Here is a 15,883-nt window from a genome sequence, read left to right as displayed (position 1 = left end):
ATGCAGTACTTTAAGTTCTATACCTAAAGATACTAGTAAAGAAATAAAAAGCTCGTCGGCTACGCTACTTTAGCTATATTATTAACCTCTACGCGTAAGCCTTTATAATTAGAAAGAACGCTAAGAAGATTTATAAGGAAATAGCCTCTGCATACCGTGAGATGGACTTTAAGAGGGTTTAGGAGCTCTGGAAGAAGTAGGGGTCTATTAAATTACTTTATAATCTTATCCGGTACATTTAAATGACTCCCTAAAGGCGTGGGTTCTTTAAGAGTATTAAAATTGGAGGGGATCTGGCAAAGTATGACTGCTTAAAGGTAAGTGATATTTTTAAAAGTAGTAATATTCGCCACCTAGTCCGTTGCCGGACCAATTAGATTATTAGGATTTAGTTCTACCGTATCTAGCCGCCTTTACAGTTATAAGATTTGCCTATAGTCACAATCTTCTATTTTCTTATACTTTACTAAAAGCGACACTAATAATTTACCAGCTTATTTAAAATAATTAAACTTGCTAGAACTTGCTCTTTATAGTAATTACTTAGTTTCTAAATTGCCGCGAACGTATAACTTAGTTCTATAATAACTACGTTTTATCTACTAACTTAAAGCCTCTTACTAAGGAGGACTACCTTAAGCCCCACCAATAGAAAGAGCTTAAATACCTTTATATACACCTAGAATCTTTTTACAAAGCAACTATTATAGTAGAGGGTAATTATATAGGCCTTACTAATTATTTCCAGACGCTGGATTAGCTTATTAATAAACTTTATGCTACTAAAGATCGGTTCCTTAAGCTTGCGGCTCCACGTTAATCTAATAACTAGAACTATAAGCTGCTATCTAGCTACGCGAGCGCTATATAGGAGAAGTACGAGAAGTACTTTAAGAAGGCTAATAAGACGCCTGCCTACTACGCCGCTATTATAATAAATCCGACGCTTAAGATAGAATGGTTTTACCAGAAATAGGGGTTAGATAAGAATAAGAAGGCCTAGATTAATAAGGTTAAAAAAAAGGTTTAGGATATATTTAAGGACTACAAAGGCAAGAGCTTTAGATTATAGCCTTAAGATTCATTAATTTATCCTACTAAGAAGCTATAAAAGGAAAAGGACTATACCTCTACTCGTAATTATAAGCGTATTAAACGTACCCACTAAACCTCTACAGTAAAGAAGGATAGTGCTTTAGATAAGTATCTAAAAAAGGGCCCTCTTAAAGTCGCCGATAATAAAGATTTTAATGTAATTAACTATTGGCAAAGGCTCTATTATAGTCAACCCAACCTTACCCGCTTCGCCCTTAACGTACTCGCTCCTCTACCTATGAGCGACGAATGTGAACGCCTATTCAGCAGTTACAAGATACTCCTTAAGGACTAACGCTCGCGCCTAAAGATAGATATTATTAAGGCAAATAAGTGGCTTCGCCATAGCTACGGGCCCCCAAGGAGTAATACATTTAATAATAAGGGCGTTAGATCAGTAGAAGGAGAGCCTCAGCCGTCACCTCTATATGACCCTACACCGGAGCAGCTTAAGGAGTACATTAAGGAGCGCCAAGCTGCGGATGTAGCCACCGCCGCCGCTACCCAGGTAGAGGAAGAGGATACTAAGGAGGATAATAAGGAGGTTCTGGCGATAATAGAGCGTGCTAGCGGTAAGGGCGGGGGCAACAATGAGGATAAGGGTAACAATAAGGACGTATTTAAGACGATTAAGGCCTTTAAGGAGTAATATATAGGAGTAATATAAACAATTTGGGCCGAATTTAGTAGTCCGTATAACTTCCTACTATAATACCAAAGGATGCCAAGACTTACTATAAATAGTATATGGATTGTATGGCGCTCCTGGAGCCAAATCGCGATAGAACCGGAGTGGACTGGATTTGAGCCTAGATCCAGTCCAGTCCAGTCCAAGTAGACCACTGGTGAGCCGGATATTGAGAGTCAACCAAACCGCGCAAGTAACCTTCAAGAATATGTCGAAGGGAGCTCTGAGCTAAATCCTAAGGTATACAGTGAAGGGAATGGTGAATATAAGCATCTAAAAAATTTTATATTGTTCGCTAATGAAAACCCAGCGGGCGAAGACTACTTGGATCTCTTAAAACGCACATGTCACCGCGAGATTGTTTATGAAGCGAAATCATCTGATTTCGGCCCAGCGCTGAAAGTCAATCTGGCAGCTCTGCAGCGCATGGTCTTATGCGCAATTCAGAAACAGCTTCTTGATAATGTCAGCGCCATGACAGTGAGTGACGACATTATCGCCCTTGACGAAGTCCGTTTGAATCGGATAAAGACTCTCATAGCTGAATACGGTAGGGATGCATGCGTCTTCGACTTAACAGCCCGAACTGTGATTGGAGGAGCCGATGATCATCAACACCAGCTCAGGCAGTGCGAGACTGGGGCCTAATGGTTGAGCATGCTGCAAAGGCCGGTGGAAACTTATCGAAAGACCCATTTCTTCTCAGTTCTGAAAGAAATTAAGCTACGGATTGATGAGCAGTTGTCGATCGGTAGTCCGTGCACCGATTGTAAGAAAAGAATGAGGACTCTGTCTATTGAATGTGGCTCTAAGAGCCTCTATATATACATAAGAAAGGCGTAGGAAATAGGAAAGAGAAGGGGGTAGGGGGTGGCAATGGAAACAAGGGGTAGGTGACCGAGTCAATGGGAGGTAGCTGAGTCGGTGACAAGACAATCTGATTCAGGTCGACAGCAGTGCAGGCCTTATTCCAACAGCACCCCCATTTGCAGGCGACTACAGACATGAGAAAAACCCGCGCCTGCCCTTTGGTCAACGAAGAAGTGTTAACTTCAAGTCATTGCTAGGAAGGTTTGTCGTGGCGCTGTTTGATGGTGTTACCCTTGTGTGGGGCCAATGCTCCTCATGGTTTTACGCAACGACAGGACCACTAAATTATCAACCACATCCGCAGCTGTTTTCTTGTTGCGGTGTTTGTAGCAGTATACTCTACAGCGCCACCCGAGATCATTATTAGTGTCGTAGCGGCTCATGCTGCAGTATTGGTAGTATTCGTAGGAACAAATCAGTAAGCCTTTACGGGTTGACATCAGCACTGAGAAGCTTGACAGCCCCAAGGTGAACTTAGAATAAAGTGAATCGTAAGGACTTATTGAGAAGCATCAATTCAACGACCATGTCGTCGCGCTTAAGACCGTCTAGATCCATGGAGATTGTTTGCCTTAAAGTTATTCTTCATTTTAGCTCTCGTGCTAATCACAACCTTGACATCGTGATGACACCTCTTTGCCCCAGATCCTAACCACGTTTTGTATTCATGTGTTTACCACATGTCTTCTCAGAATTCCTATTCTTGCCCATTGCCTTGTCATCCTTCTAGTATATACACGATGCCTCCTGTCCTCTGGCGAGTGAGAGTCAAAGACCACCCGGGATCCTCTCTCTCGGAGATCTAAAGCGAGCCTAACTGGACGAGTGGCCATGAGCATCGTATCGGGTACAAGAATCGCCGAGACTGATGCCCCGGGCTCACTCATGCAGATGATGAAATCGAAGAAGCTAGAGAATAGGGGAAGGAGGCCCAGAAAGAACATGAAGAACTGGAGGACAGGGAAAAGAAAGGAGATCTTGTTAACTTCCAAGATATTATCAAGAACGAGAAAGTCTGCTTGATACAGCCAATAGGCTTTTGCCACTACTGGCTAAATTGAATGCAGGACCTCAGTCTACGCGTACCGGAGAATCGTTCAATCGGATGGCGCTATGTTTTAGATTTTACTCAGGATTGGGTTAAAAACCAACAGCCGTGGTCAGCCAACATTCAAAAGGAAAAGAAGGAAGAGGAAGCAAAGAGAAAGGAGGATGGAGGGAAGCAACAGTAAATTCAGGATCTACCTGATAATCAAGAATCCAAGCCACAGGAAGAGAACGAGTGGAAGAGGAATCAAGGCGGGGGTGGCATGTCGACCGGAATTTGAGGCTATATGACGGAGTTAGTTATTGGGAACGGGTGGCATCATACGAACGGGATCTTCCTGACGCGCTCGTTTGAGCTTTGGGATCATTGAGTGAATTATAAAAGTGCGGACATGGCGAATGGGGAAGGATACGCCTGGTCTGATACATTTGAATATGCGCTAATGGCAAAGGAAATGGGTTAGCTTGTACGGGCCATTCTAATGCCAGGCTTTTCCATGGGGGCCGGGGTTCAGCTCATTTAGTTTTCGCCACGTCATGAGTATTTTGAATAAACTTTTCAACGCCTTCAGACTAGATTATTCTCAGTATACCAACTAACAAACCAAGTTTGACGCCAACATAATTGGGACTAGGGCCGGTGTGTTCTTCTTTTAAAGTCTCCAATGAACTAATAGAAGCATGTCTGCGTAGCAACAACTAATACAAGTTACGCGTTTAAATCTAAGACCTACAGAGTCATGAATAAGGCGTTCTCGAAACCAGCATATAGAATATGTGTACTCTATCTGTTTCTCACTAGTCTGAATTCTGAGTATGAACCCTTTCCCACTAGGTACTCCAAACACATGCTCCTAATGCGGCCACGTAGGCTGATTGGTGTTGGGAGGATTCTGCGGCGTGTCGAGAAGTCTCCATGTTATTCGGGTAGTCGCCTTCAGAATAGGGTACATAAATACTGCTAGCCCCGTTGCCAACGCAGCTGCTTGATCCAAGTCACCAAGCTTGAAAGCTGTTTGAGGAAAGGGAAACTGAACTCTTAAAATACAAGGGCGGGGTTGTCCGGCAATGAAGTCTCGCCAGCCGTTGAGCAGCTCCAATCCTAGGCAGAAACACACAACGGAAACCACTGACCACTTGTAGGAAAATGCGATGACCGTGTCCATGGTAGCGAATGCAGCGGTATAAGCGAACATCATCGGGATAGACGTATCAAGGTTCGTCCGACTGAGTGCATAATGACGATATGTTATGGTTATGCTGATAAACCATAATGCATACAAAGCTGAGAGTCGAATTATAGCTAGTATTGTAAAATCGTAGTTGCCTAACTTTCGGATACGGTACTGGAAAAGGCTTCCACAGAACGCCACGAACGTGAACAGCATTGAAGTGCGGGCAACACAGGCGGCAGCGTCGAGCTCTGCATCAAATATCCCTGCTCTGCTCCTCTTAATGAAATCAATGCAAGCGGCGAGAGGAAATGCAACACTAGCAATCAAATTGCCATCAATTGGGGAAGGTCGGATATCGACATCCTCGTCTATTTCAGGGCGCTGAAGCCATTGGAAGAACTGTCTGAAAGGGTTGATAACGGAAAGATTTATCTCGTATGAGATCAGGGTCGAAGTGAAAGTTAAGATCCAGGCTATATACGCTCCTGGGCCATAGAATCCAGAGACGGTGCTCAGGTCCTTCACTTGGTCGGTGCAATCCAGTTGTAGAACTTGTGGGACTAGGATGAGAACAAGGCGGGCGACCGATATAATTAGGACTGCGCCAACGACGCCAAAAACATCCAAGGCCTTCTCAATACTCATCGAGGCTTTACTGGGGTTTTACTGCTCTGAAGAGATGAAGAAATAGGCGCGCCTGTGGGAAGATGCTTAGATGTTCGGGTATGAGTCTTTGAGTCACAGGTCGGTCAGTGGTCCCGAAACCTCCGACAGTGTCTTGGCAAGAAATTAAACTTGAAATACCGCCCGACGTGTATGCATGTCTTTTACAGAGACTACACCATCCCTTTGCATCTTGTTGTAAGTGCGTGTTAGTTGTACTTATTAACCGGTGTGGATTTGTACCCCTTCTATATAGGACCCTTAGAGAAGGCAAAAATACGCCGAAATAGCTATGGTTATTACCCGAAAAAGTGTGGATTTACGACCTTTGATCAGCAAGATCGACGGGCACTTACGACGAAGATGCGAAGAGACGGTGTCATGTGAAGAAAGAAGTCGTCGTGGTGGGGCAGCATATTGCTTTTTCAGCTCTCAGCCCTCGCCTACCCTCGTTCTGAGGTGGTTGAGAGCCCGATTACATCGTTGGGTTTCGAGGGTATTTTACTACATTTAATAGTGCGAAGTCACTCTTACTTTTAACCATTTTTGTTCTTTCCGCCGAAATTAGAGAGGACTTGATGAAATAGTCTACTATTCAGTTAATAGGTATTAATGCCGGGTTCCAATCGAAGCAGGAAAGTGCCTACGAGAATAGGAGAATTCTCCAAATATACATTAAGACTCCAGCCGCCCTGTCCGACGCAGTTCTCCATTAGCGCGGCCCAGCTCTATGAAACAGACTAAATAACCCATGCGGCGTAAGCTCTGTCTCTCAAAAACCTTAAGTCGACAGCCTCAGTAGACTTGAAAACAAAATAAATGACCAACAGCAACCATTGCATAAAATGCCCTACCACGAGCTCTCCATCGCCGTCGATGGCCGTGGGGAGGATCCAAACCATCGCTCCCACTGGGGCCTCCTTCTTTCTGCCCCAGGCGCTCAGTTCGGCAACCTGTTCCACGTGCAGGTGATAGATCCAGATCATCTCATCTACCAGTTTGAAAGAAAGAGTGACCACCGGATCCGGAATTATGGCGAGGGCCGTCTCATCGTTGCGCGGATTGAAGTGTCGAGATATCGCCAAGCTGAGGAAATCATCACGAGGGAGGCGGCGCCAAGAAATGGGAAGGTATGATTTAGTTTTCAGCTTTACGATAGGGAGTTGTGGGAGATGCTGATGTGGGGTGTGAAGGATCGGTGTCAGGATTGGATTTTGAGCTGTATCATTTCGTTGGAAGTGGAGGAGATTGTGCCGGAGGGAACTGCCCAGTGGATCGCGCCGCTTATTGGACTTCCTTCAGCAGAGTTGGCCGAGAAAGTAGGCAAGAGATGGGTTCCTGCAAATACGTAGCATCAGATGTGAAGGGCGAGCATGAAATCGTGGTTATGATATCAAGAAGTGAATTAGTGAGTAAATGGTATGTGGGTTTTGAATTGGATACTACTACATCCAGAATTTTTCTAGAATCTGTTTACTAAGGTACCTAGGACGCGCAAAAATTTGCTCTGCAACGCGAACGCACTTGAGCTTCTAATATTATACACACCCCTGTAATACCTCCACCTCACTGCCCCGCCTCCCTGTTCCCTTCCCCAACACAGCTCCTCCACCCCTCCTCCCTCCACGTCCCAGACCTCCCCCCCTCCTTCAAAACCACCCTAACCCCTTCCACCCTCATCCCCCGATCCACCGCCTTACACATATCCACAACCGTCAACGCCGCCCCCATCACCGCAGTCAGCGCCTCCATCTCCACCCCCGTGGCACCCACACACTGGACTTTCGCCTCAACCAGCACTGCCCCAAACCGACCTCCTTCTCCCGCTCCCTGCCCTCCATCCCGCTCCACCCCCCCTCCCACAACCCCCACCTCCACCCCCACATGCACCAACAAAATCGGATGGCAAAGCGGCACGAGCTCCGGACACTTCTTCGCCGCCATGATCCCCGCCACCCGCGCCACCGCCAACACATCCCCTTTCTTCAGCGCGTTCGCACGGATCAGACGCAGCGGCGCCGGGTTGGAGAAGAGGACGCGGCCGGCGGCGATGGCGGTGCGAGCTGTAGAGGGCTTGGAGGCGATGGAGACCATGTGTGCCGAGCCGGAGGGTGTGAGGTGGGGGAGGCGGTGTTGTGGAGCAGGCGGGGAGTCAGCGGCGGCGCGGGGGGTAGCGTCGAAGATGGCGTCGCCGGCCGCCGGGGGGTGCGGGGAGGAAGAGGAGTAGACGCGGCGCGACGGGGGTGTCTGGAGCTGGAGCTGGAGCGGGGGCGGAGTGGAGAGGGGGCGGTGGGGCGCGGCGTACAACCCGTGTCGAGCGGCTGGGTTCCCTGTCTCCTGGGTCCCCTGCTCTCCAGCCGCTCCCTCTCCGCCCGCTCGCCTTCTACCCTTCCCGCGCACCCTGCGCTCCTTCGGCTCCGGCTCTTCTTCCTCTTCTGTCGTTATGTACCTGATCAGCCGCTTCCGCTCCCCCCCTACAAACCTGACCAACTCTCTCATTACCACCCCCCTGCTTCCCGCACCCCCACTCAGCTCCCCCGGAACCTCACTCCTCCTGCCCTCCCACGCCCTCACCAGCTTGAGGTGGTGGAATGCGGGCGGGTGGCGGGTGGCAGGGGGTTTGCTGTATTTTCCGCGTTGTCTAGGTTTTCTGGCTTCTTTAGGTTCTCTAGGTTTCTTAGGTTTCTTAGGTTTCTTAGGTTTCTTAGGTTTCTTAGATTTCTTAGGTTTCTTAGGTTTCTTAAGCTTTTTAGGTTTCTCGGGGTTTTGGGATTCTGGCGCTGGCGAGGGGAGGGGGGTTGCGGAACCGGAGGGCGCGGTTGCCGGAGGAGCGGTCCGCGATTTGGGCAGCATGGTTTCTCGGAGGGTCTTGGGGCCTTTCGGGTTCTGGCTGTGGCAAGCGGTGGTGGTGAAGGTGCGGGCGGTGTTGAATGGTGTGTTGAGGGGATTAGAGGCGAGGAAAGGGGTGGTGAAGGGGGAGGGTATGGATGTCCATGGCTGAATGAGGGAGGTCATAGGAGATCCATTGAGGGAATTCTGTGGAACTGTAGCATTGCTAGTAGAGCGGGAGGCGTATGGAGTCTCATCTGCACGTATGATTAGCGGAATCTTCACACTTGGCTAAAGGGTTGCTGTTGGGAGATGGAAGGTATTCAAGATACAGGAATGTCTATATCGTAAACTCCTTGTATTCCATAGGATTTGGGCGAGGTATGCATTTTTAGTCTCCTCGATCGCCACCTATATGCAAAGCTGACATAACTTCACAACGAACGTTTGCACAATCACAGAAATCACGGATATATGATGATAACAGAGCCAAACCTACCCACCAATTAAGATCATCGGTCTATTCTTCATATTCTCCAGCTGCCCCATCCCAGCATGCTTCTCCTTCTTCCTCTTGACCGCCGCACCAATCACTTCCAACAGCTCTCTTTCGCGCTCGCCCCAGCCAAGCGCCGTTTCGTCTCCGAGAAGACCCTGGCGCCGGTCCATCTCGACGCGCTTGATGGCCTCAAAGGCTTCTTCGTCAATCGGCTGGCCGTTGTTGTCTTTCCGGAGCAAGTCGCGCAATGACACCTCGGTATTGCCGAATAGGCACACTTTGAGGTTGCCGTCGCTGGTGATGCGGAGCCTGTTGCACGTGCCGCAGAAATTATGCGTCATGCTCGTAATAAAGCCTAGCTTGCCTACAAAGCCCGGGATCTCATACGTCTTACTCGTATCATTTTTATGTCCCCTGACTTGTCGTAGGTCGGGGTATTTCGCGCGGATAATGTCAAGCATCTCCTGGTACGAGATCATCTTGCCCTTGTTCCATTTGTTGCCGTCGAAGGGCATGTACTCGATGAAGCGCACCTCGATGTCTTTCTCGCGACCCATCTCTACGAAGGGAATGATGTCGCGTTCGTTGAGGCCGCGCATGACGACGCAGTTGATCTTCAGCTTCAGATTCGCGCCGAGGTTTTTCATTTCGAGGATCCGCTCTATGCTCTTCATGACTGCATCGAAGCCTTTCCGGCGCGTCATGATCTGGAATTGAAATGGATCTAGGGTGTCGAGGCTGAGGTTTACTCCTGTTAGGCCGGCTTCCACCATGCCGTCTAGCTTCCGGTGTAGTGATATGCCATTAGTCGTAAGAGCCAGTTCTCGTAGGCCTTTTGAACGGAGAGTCCCAATGGATTGCATTAGTGGCAGGATGTCTCGTCGCACGGTTGGTTCCCCACCCGTGAGTCGGATTTTCGTAACGCCTTGCGATACGAAGAGAGAGGAAAGATAGAATATTTCGGGAGAGGTAAGGAGGTGGGCTGGTGGAGATAGCGGTACTCCCTCTGTTACAGGAGCCGTTGGCCAGTGAATTTGAAATGTGAGATGGAAGCGCAGACGTACCTTCGGGCATGCAATAGAGACATCGCAGATTGCAGCGCTCTGTAATGCTAATTCGTAGATAGTCATGTTGCCTATTGAATGTGTCCGTCAAGAAGTCAGAGAAGGGTTTCGCCTGCTTAATCGACTCTTTGCGCTCTCGTAAGATATTGCGTTCGATAGGCGGGGCTACTGGCAGCCTATTTGGAGGGCCTGGAAAGTCTACGGTGGGTTTCTGTATTGCCACACCCGTCGCAATCCCTCTGGCGGTGTGGAGCGGTCCATGGGAAGCTCGAAAGCTATGTTTGCCACCTGCGGCTATCCAGCGCGTTGCGGTCCGCGCAGCTGGCGGCCCCGGCCGTATCGAGACCATTGGTGCCATCACAAGGAGGTGATAGGTCCTCGAGAGGCATTGGTAGTAGCTGGGTCAAAGCGATACGTACAAGAAGAGAGGGCCGGGGTGTGATGTGTTATAAATTCATCAGAGGTTGAAAGAGATGGGAAATTCGAGATGCTTGGCTTCGCCGACTTCCGATGGGCGGGGAAGCATGAGTTGGGGGTATTGAAGCGAAGTCACAAGGTTATTTTGAACAATCCATTATCAGCTTGCTTTTAGTCTTTATCGAACAGACGTGTATATACGCATTACATGATAGAATTAGACATGCATGCCGTCCCTCATCCATCCAAGATCTGTCAACAAATCAACTGATCTGGATAGGCGAAGTATTCTATCCCTAGGTATCTTGGCCTAGTTCCACTTTGACTGCAGTTCCGCTATCACAACTGTCTGCGACTTTGAGCCTTCCCAACCATATAGTATTGATGTTTCTCTGAAGTCACTCAATACCTGGTTGCTGTTCTATCGTATGCATGCTTATCGAGCCTTCGAGCTTGTGCAATTTCGAGGCTCACGCTCGTTCACCAATGTTCGCTGGTGTTTTTTTGAGAAGCCTTTCGAAGGGCTCTGGATAGATTCATGGATAATCGCAATATCTGAAGTTCCTCTACTCTTGTAATGTATTGGAGGATGAGTCTCATTCTCCTATAATATCGAACTGATGTGTTTTAAACGGACTTTGATGAAATCGGATGATGATGGATCCTGAATGGCGTCAGCATCGGAAGTCATTCACTTCTCGGGTTTCATAAAGTCCTGAATGAAACAAAAGACGCTTTTGACTTGCAGTTAGATGCTTTACCGTTTGGGGGCTTAGTAGGATAGTGAAAGCCGGAGGTCTGAATGAATGCACAGCACGGTAGCAATATCAGGAGAGTCGGCCGTACCACGCTGAAGTACATCATAAATCCTGATAGTCGATGACATCTCTATTCTTTAACCCCTATTTTGGTTATCTTGATGCCTCGGTGCCGATTCAGATAGATTTCTTCAACCTTGTAATGTCGAATGAAATAGCGCATCATTCAGATCACAGCCTACCTGAACAGAAACGGAGTGAGATCCTATCTATGATACCGTTCTGGCTGCTAGCTGCTGTGGACCACTGGATGTTTTGTCATATTGAATTCCGAATGCGGCAAAAGAACTGTCAACTCGGGTTTTGAAGAGCAAACATGAGATTGGCCTACGTCTTGCAAAGCCCGTCTCACACTCAGCATCCTGAAAGCTCATCTTGGCGACCGCGTCCTTTTATGTGGCTTGTAACGATGGCAAAGAGGCTGATGAACGATTCCGGAAATAAGGCTATGCACGCAAGCGGGCCTCAGTTAGTTCGCCATCCCGCCATCTCGCATTCTCGCACGCGAGTACGACCCGAGTACGATCCCTGCGCCTCAACGCGTCGACACCTACCCTTTGGAGAAATTTTCATTGCATGCAATAATTTAGCCAAATTGTCCTGCCGAGCTTCGCTATTGAACGTGATTCGCATATGGGAGCCAGGCCACTTAAGGAAGCCAATAGTAAGGCTAAGAGAACTGCCGATTTTCTGCATGTCAGATAAACAAAGCTGAGCGGCGCAAAGGACTGTTAAAAATCCTTGTCCCTTAACCTCAGAGAATTTGCTACTGGATTTGATTGGGCACTTGCATTGAACCGGGTTCTCCGATTGGCTGGTCCCTTGTCGATAACTGGAGGATCCAAATCAACAGGTTAATGGTTGTCATTGTTACAGATGCTGGTAGGGTGTTTCAGACAATTTCAAGAAAAATTAACAGTAGGACCTAACTTGACCAACTGTGACAGTGTCGGAAGCTGCTCTACGTTGCGTCCATCCGTTATCGATAAGGATTTAGCCAACCAGATCAATAGGATCAAATTGCCGTTCTCAGGAATATCTGGTCCGCACGGACCGTCTACCAGAAGGACGCTGGTGGGTTAAGGGATACCTCGAGGCCGACTCCGGTAATTTGTCCAGAAAGGGTTCGTGGGACGTGGTTGATGCTCTGCGGCCTTGATGATCATTGCTCTCTAGGACTCGGAATGTGGTCCACCAGCTTTCAAGATCCCTTGTTCACACGCAGAGCGACTGGTTAGTCATTTTATTAATCTGACCGCTGCGCGAGACTTTGGAATCATTCAGGTGCTCTGGGGTTCTGATCCTTACCACGATGTTTTAGTGGCTGTGGCAGCGTGAAGCATTCTTCGTCGGGAGATTGACGATTCGTAAAGTTGCACACGGCTATGGTCATGACAGGATTTGGGCTTCGATAAAATGCCAGTTAAGGTTACACGTGTTCGCGAGCGAATCGCAACAAGTTCCCTTTAGGAGTATTTGGCTTTTGCACAGCCCCGACATCAGCTTGGCCCTGTCGGCTCTGTTGGCTCTTTATGACCGTGTATATTTTGCAAGTCGCGGGGTCCGGGACGAAAAAGGCTCCGTTGCTCCGACTGACGGGCGCTTTTGCAGACCACTCTCTTCACACGATGCGTGCGTAATCCTTTGCATCCCAACCCCGCCATTGGCTGCCTGTGATGATCGCCGCTGCAAGATGTTGACACTCTGACATTCTGGCATCGCAAGGCTTGGAGCTGTCTGAAGAGTAGACTGATATCTGTCGCAAAATAACTAGAAGTAGATGGCGAGAGGTGAGGGTCTGGATGCGACGCCTAAGCCACAAAAGGGCTTGAGGGGGCGATAAATTACAAGGACGAAGCAGAACTAAGGCCCGAACGGGAACGGTGTCCATCAGGAGAAAGCCCATGGACAGTCATGCCGAAGTTTAGTCGGCCAGCTGCGACTGGCGGGGCGTATTTTTAGTGCGCCGGGCATTCGATGCACTGCCACGGCCTGAAACGTTGCGAGAGTGGGGATGGCCCCTTTCTCCGGCGGCGTCCCCATCAGCAAAAGCCTTCGCCCTGCGTCGCCTTTTCTGCTTCAAGATCCATTTCATCTCTCTCTCACAGAAATTATACAAACATCAACGACAATCGACGACAATCTACGACTTCAAACCTTCACACGGCATCCTCTACACTATTTACCCCGAGCGAAGCGAGGTTCTGGAAACGGGCAAGCCACGCTGACCGTATAGCTGGTGAAAAGCAAAGAGCTTACGACGACCTGCAGCCGCCTATCCAGAATACGGGCGACAAGCAGCACTACTACCCCAGGGAATCAACAAAAGGTCCTAAGAGCTCCTGGACACCTGAGGGAGGCATTTCAGTCATCTACTTCTTGATATTCGCTTCGAAGGCATCTCATTTTCGATGGCAACAACGTTATCCGCCATGACCATGACGCCGTCATTCAACAACCAGTGTATGGATCCAGATATGGGCACTTTTTTCGACTTCAGTCAACTACCCTCCCCCACACCCACCAGCTCTTCACGACAACATGCCTCGAGTGCTTCCTCGACCATCCCCAGCCCGACAAACACCATCGTCCCTCTCGACCCGTCCGACGATCTTCAGACTCCGGCCAAGCCAAGCCATGAGTATGAGCGATTCAAACAGCAAACCGGTCTTCCTTCTAACTCTGTTCCTGGCCTTACCCAGCACACCAACGGTGGCTATCAGTTCTCGAACAGCGGAACTGGCCTGGACGAGATGAGCCTTATGGGCCCATCTTCCTTTCTTGATGCTGGATGGGGTAGCGGTCTTGGTATGGGAGCGGACGTGAACATGGAACTAGACCTTTCTATGTCTGGCTCTGATCATGCATACTTCTTCCCCTCCGGTGACGCGTCCCAGGATGACTTCGTCGACCCAAGCGCCATTAGCACTCAAGAGGAGACCTTGGCTAACGTCCGTGTCTGGCCTGGTATGCACCAGCAACAAGCCGCATTGGCAAAGGCAGCCCAGGCACAAGCACAACAGCAGAGACAGCAGCAGCACGCTCAACAGAAGCAACGTGCTTCCGAGCAGCAACAGACCCGCATCCAACCATCAAGGCGGACTGGTTCCCATCAGCCCACCGATCCTCAAACAGAGAAGACTATCGCACGAGTCGTCAACCAGATTCGTCACAATAGCACTTTGTCGTCGCAAAGCGATGGCATGTCCCCACAAGGTACCTTGCCTCACATTGCTCGGATGAAGAAGGAAGAGGAAGACATGGATGAGGACGAAAGACTACTTGCGAGTGAAGAGGGCAAGAAGCTTAGCAGCAAGGAGCGACGCCAGCTTCGTAACAAGGTGTCTGCTCGCGCTTTCCGCTCCAGGAGAAAGGGTAAGATTATCACGCAAATGATCTTGAATAGCAGCTAACAGTTTCTAGAATATATCGGCCAGCTCGAAGGCGAGGTCGCAATGAAGAACAACGAATGCAATGAGCTCCGTCTCCAAAACAGGGCCCTCATGGAGGAGAATGCTCGTTCCAGGGCTTTCATCGAGAGACTCCTGCGACACCAGGCTTTCACTCCATTCCTCGAGGAGCTGTCGAGAGATGAGTCGCTCGATGTTAAGCCAGCTCAGGTCTCACCTTCCGTCCCCACTCCTACCCCAGCTCCCAACCGCAAGGACTTGAACCCATACGCCCCTCAGCAGTTCCAAGGTATTCCTCAGGCTGAAAACCCACAGATCGGAATGGCTCTCATACCAGAGACCCAGCTCGACCTGTCCATGTTGAACTTGAACAACAACTGGACGATGCCAAGCATGGGTTTCAACTTCCAGCAGCCTCAGGTCTACTCTGTTATGGAGCTTCCGGAAGGTCCATCAACTCCAATTGACGTTGATCTTTTGTCCGGCAAAGGAGACGATTCGTTCATATCGCAGATTTCGACTGTCGATGAGGTCAAGCCCGACTATCCCGTTATCGAAAGCCCAGTCGAGCGTGAGGAGACTGTCGAGGCTGCTACCACCGAGGTCGATGAGTACGATGATAACCCGGACTTTGCTCTCTACGCAAACTCGCCAGCTCCAGTCGAAGCTTCATTCTCTGCTCCTGTCGAAGAAAGCGAGCGTCTATTCGGCGATGCCAACCCAGAAAAGGTGTTCGCCCACTTCGAGCTTTTTGTTTCGGATGAGGCCGAGTCCCAGAGGTTGATGGAACGATTCGAGAAGATGTGTGCTCTCGTCGAGCCTGTCTTCCAGCGGATACAAGCCATGACATCTCACCTTGACTCGTAGTCCCCAAAAAAGACAATGCCGCGTACAAGTCAACGCTTTCTTCAAAGCTGACCATTGACGCTTCGGGCTCCCAAATGGGATTCCTAGGTTTGGTAACATACGACCTCACCACTCTCGAAACTGATTCGACTCTACCCCGTTCAGAGGATGTTCAGACCATATCAATATTAACGGGCAATCTCGCCTCTTTTCATTAATGTCAAAAAAGAGACGGTCTTTTACAGAATGTTTTGTATGCGTTTACGATTTTCTTTTGTTGCAACTGTCTAGAAGGCTACAGCGATCTGGAGGGTCTTGGAGTATCGGGATAGGGAACCTTGTGCATGTATGCAATTTTCCTTTTTTTTTGGTTATTTATTCTTGTACATGGTAATATTGGGATTGGCCCCTGGACTTGGGATAACGGGGAGGCTGCTTGTGCCTCAGCCGGTTAATCGGTAC

At 48.9% G+C, this 15,883-nt stretch overlaps 5 protein-coding genes across 5 annotated transcripts; 2 read left to right on the top strand and 3 right to left on the bottom strand.

Annotated features, from left to right (window-relative positions):
• Positions 1 to 4,231: 4,231 nt before the first annotated feature.
• Positions 4,232 to 5,597, bottom strand: K441DRAFT_659346 (uncharacterized protein). Its single transcript, XM_067648512.1, has one exon. The coding sequence runs from the start codon at positions 5,518 to 5,520 to the stop codon at positions 4,555 to 4,557; it is 966 nt and encodes a 321-aa protein (XP_067504407.1). The 5' UTR covers positions 5,521 to 5,597; the 3' UTR covers positions 4,232 to 4,554.
• A 566-nt stretch (positions 5,598 to 6,163) lies between these two features.
• Positions 6,164 to 6,958, top strand: K441DRAFT_635743 (uncharacterized protein). Its single transcript, XM_067646443.1, has 2 exons — positions 6,164 to 6,668; positions 6,732 to 6,958. The coding sequence occupies exons 1-2, from the start codon at positions 6,384 to 6,386 to the stop codon at positions 6,888 to 6,890; spliced, it is 444 nt and encodes a 147-aa protein (XP_067504406.1). The 5' UTR covers positions 6,164 to 6,383; the 3' UTR covers positions 6,891 to 6,958.
• A 197-nt stretch (positions 6,959 to 7,155) lies between these two features.
• Positions 7,156 to 7,695, bottom strand: K441DRAFT_511267 (molybdenum cofactor biosynthesis protein; the record flags this gene model as incomplete). The annotated part of the gene is made up of 1 exon (XM_067642099.1): positions 7,156 to 7,695. A coding segment is annotated over one exon (540 nt), but the record flags the coding sequence as incomplete, so codon positions are not given.
• An 873-nt stretch (positions 7,696 to 8,568) lies between these two features.
• K441DRAFT_659344 (molybdenum cofactor biosynthesis prote) lies at positions 8,569 to 10,417 on the bottom strand. The gene is made up of 2 exons (XM_067648511.1): positions 9,931 to 10,417; positions 8,569 to 9,872 (listed from the first exon to the last, which is right to left on the bottom strand). Exons 1-2 carry the CDS (start codon positions 10,277 to 10,279, stop codon positions 8,863 to 8,865), a joined length of 1,359 nt encoding a protein of 452 aa, XP_067504404.1. The 5' UTR covers positions 10,280 to 10,417; the 3' UTR covers positions 8,569 to 8,862.
• A 2,794-nt stretch (positions 10,418 to 13,211) lies between these two features.
• Positions 13,212 to 15,806, top strand: K441DRAFT_696150 (uncharacterized protein). The gene is made up of 2 exons (XM_067652861.1): positions 13,212 to 14,540; positions 14,589 to 15,806. The coding sequence occupies exons 1-2, from the start codon at positions 13,577 to 13,579 to the stop codon at positions 15,440 to 15,442; spliced, it is 1,818 nt and encodes a 605-aa protein (XP_067504403.1). The 5' UTR covers positions 13,212 to 13,576; the 3' UTR covers positions 15,443 to 15,806.
• Positions 15,807 to 15,883: the final 77 nt, after the last annotated feature.

Source organism: Cenococcum geophilum (assembly GCF_001692895.1).
Source record: "Cenococcum geophilum 1.58 unplaced genomic scaffold K441scaffold_19, whole genome shotgun sequence".
Taxonomy (NCBI): domain Eukaryota; kingdom Fungi; phylum Ascomycota; class Dothideomycetes; order Gloniales; family Gloniaceae; genus Cenococcum; species Cenococcum geophilum.
The sequence above is the reverse complement of the archived record's forward strand: the minus strand, read 5'-3'. Positions and strand labels throughout refer to the sequence as shown.

What these genes read in the sequence shown, in the direction of transcription:
- K441DRAFT_659346 (XM_067648512.1), bottom strand. Translation starts at nt 5,520, where the DNA reads ATGAGTATTGAGAAGGCCTTGGATGTTTTTGGCGTCGTTGGCGCAGTC.
- K441DRAFT_635743 (XM_067646443.1), top strand. Translation starts at nt 6,384, where the DNA reads ATGCCCTACCACGAGCTCTCCATCGCCGTCGATGGCCGTGGGGAGGAT. An exon ending in CGGCGCCAAGAAATGGGAAG is followed by an intron (nt 6,669 to 6,731) that starts GTATGATTTAGT and finishes TGGGGTGTGAAG; the next exon opens with GATCGGTGTCAGGATTGGAT.
- K441DRAFT_659344 (XM_067648511.1), bottom strand. Translation starts at nt 10,279, where the DNA reads ATGGTCTCGATACGGCCGGGGCCGCCAGCTGCGCGGACCGCAACGCGC. An exon ending in TCTCTATTGCATGCCCGAAG is followed by an intron (nt 9,873 to 9,930) that starts GTACGTCTGCGC and finishes CTCCTGTAACAG; the next exon opens with AGGGAGTACCGCTATCTCCA.
- K441DRAFT_696150 (XM_067652861.1), top strand. Translation starts at nt 13,577, where the DNA reads ATGGCAACAACGTTATCCGCCATGACCATGACGCCGTCATTCAACAAC. An exon ending in TTTCCGCTCCAGGAGAAAGG is followed by an intron (nt 14,541 to 14,588) that starts GTAAGATTATCA and finishes AACAGTTTCTAG; the next exon opens with AATATATCGGCCAGCTCGAA.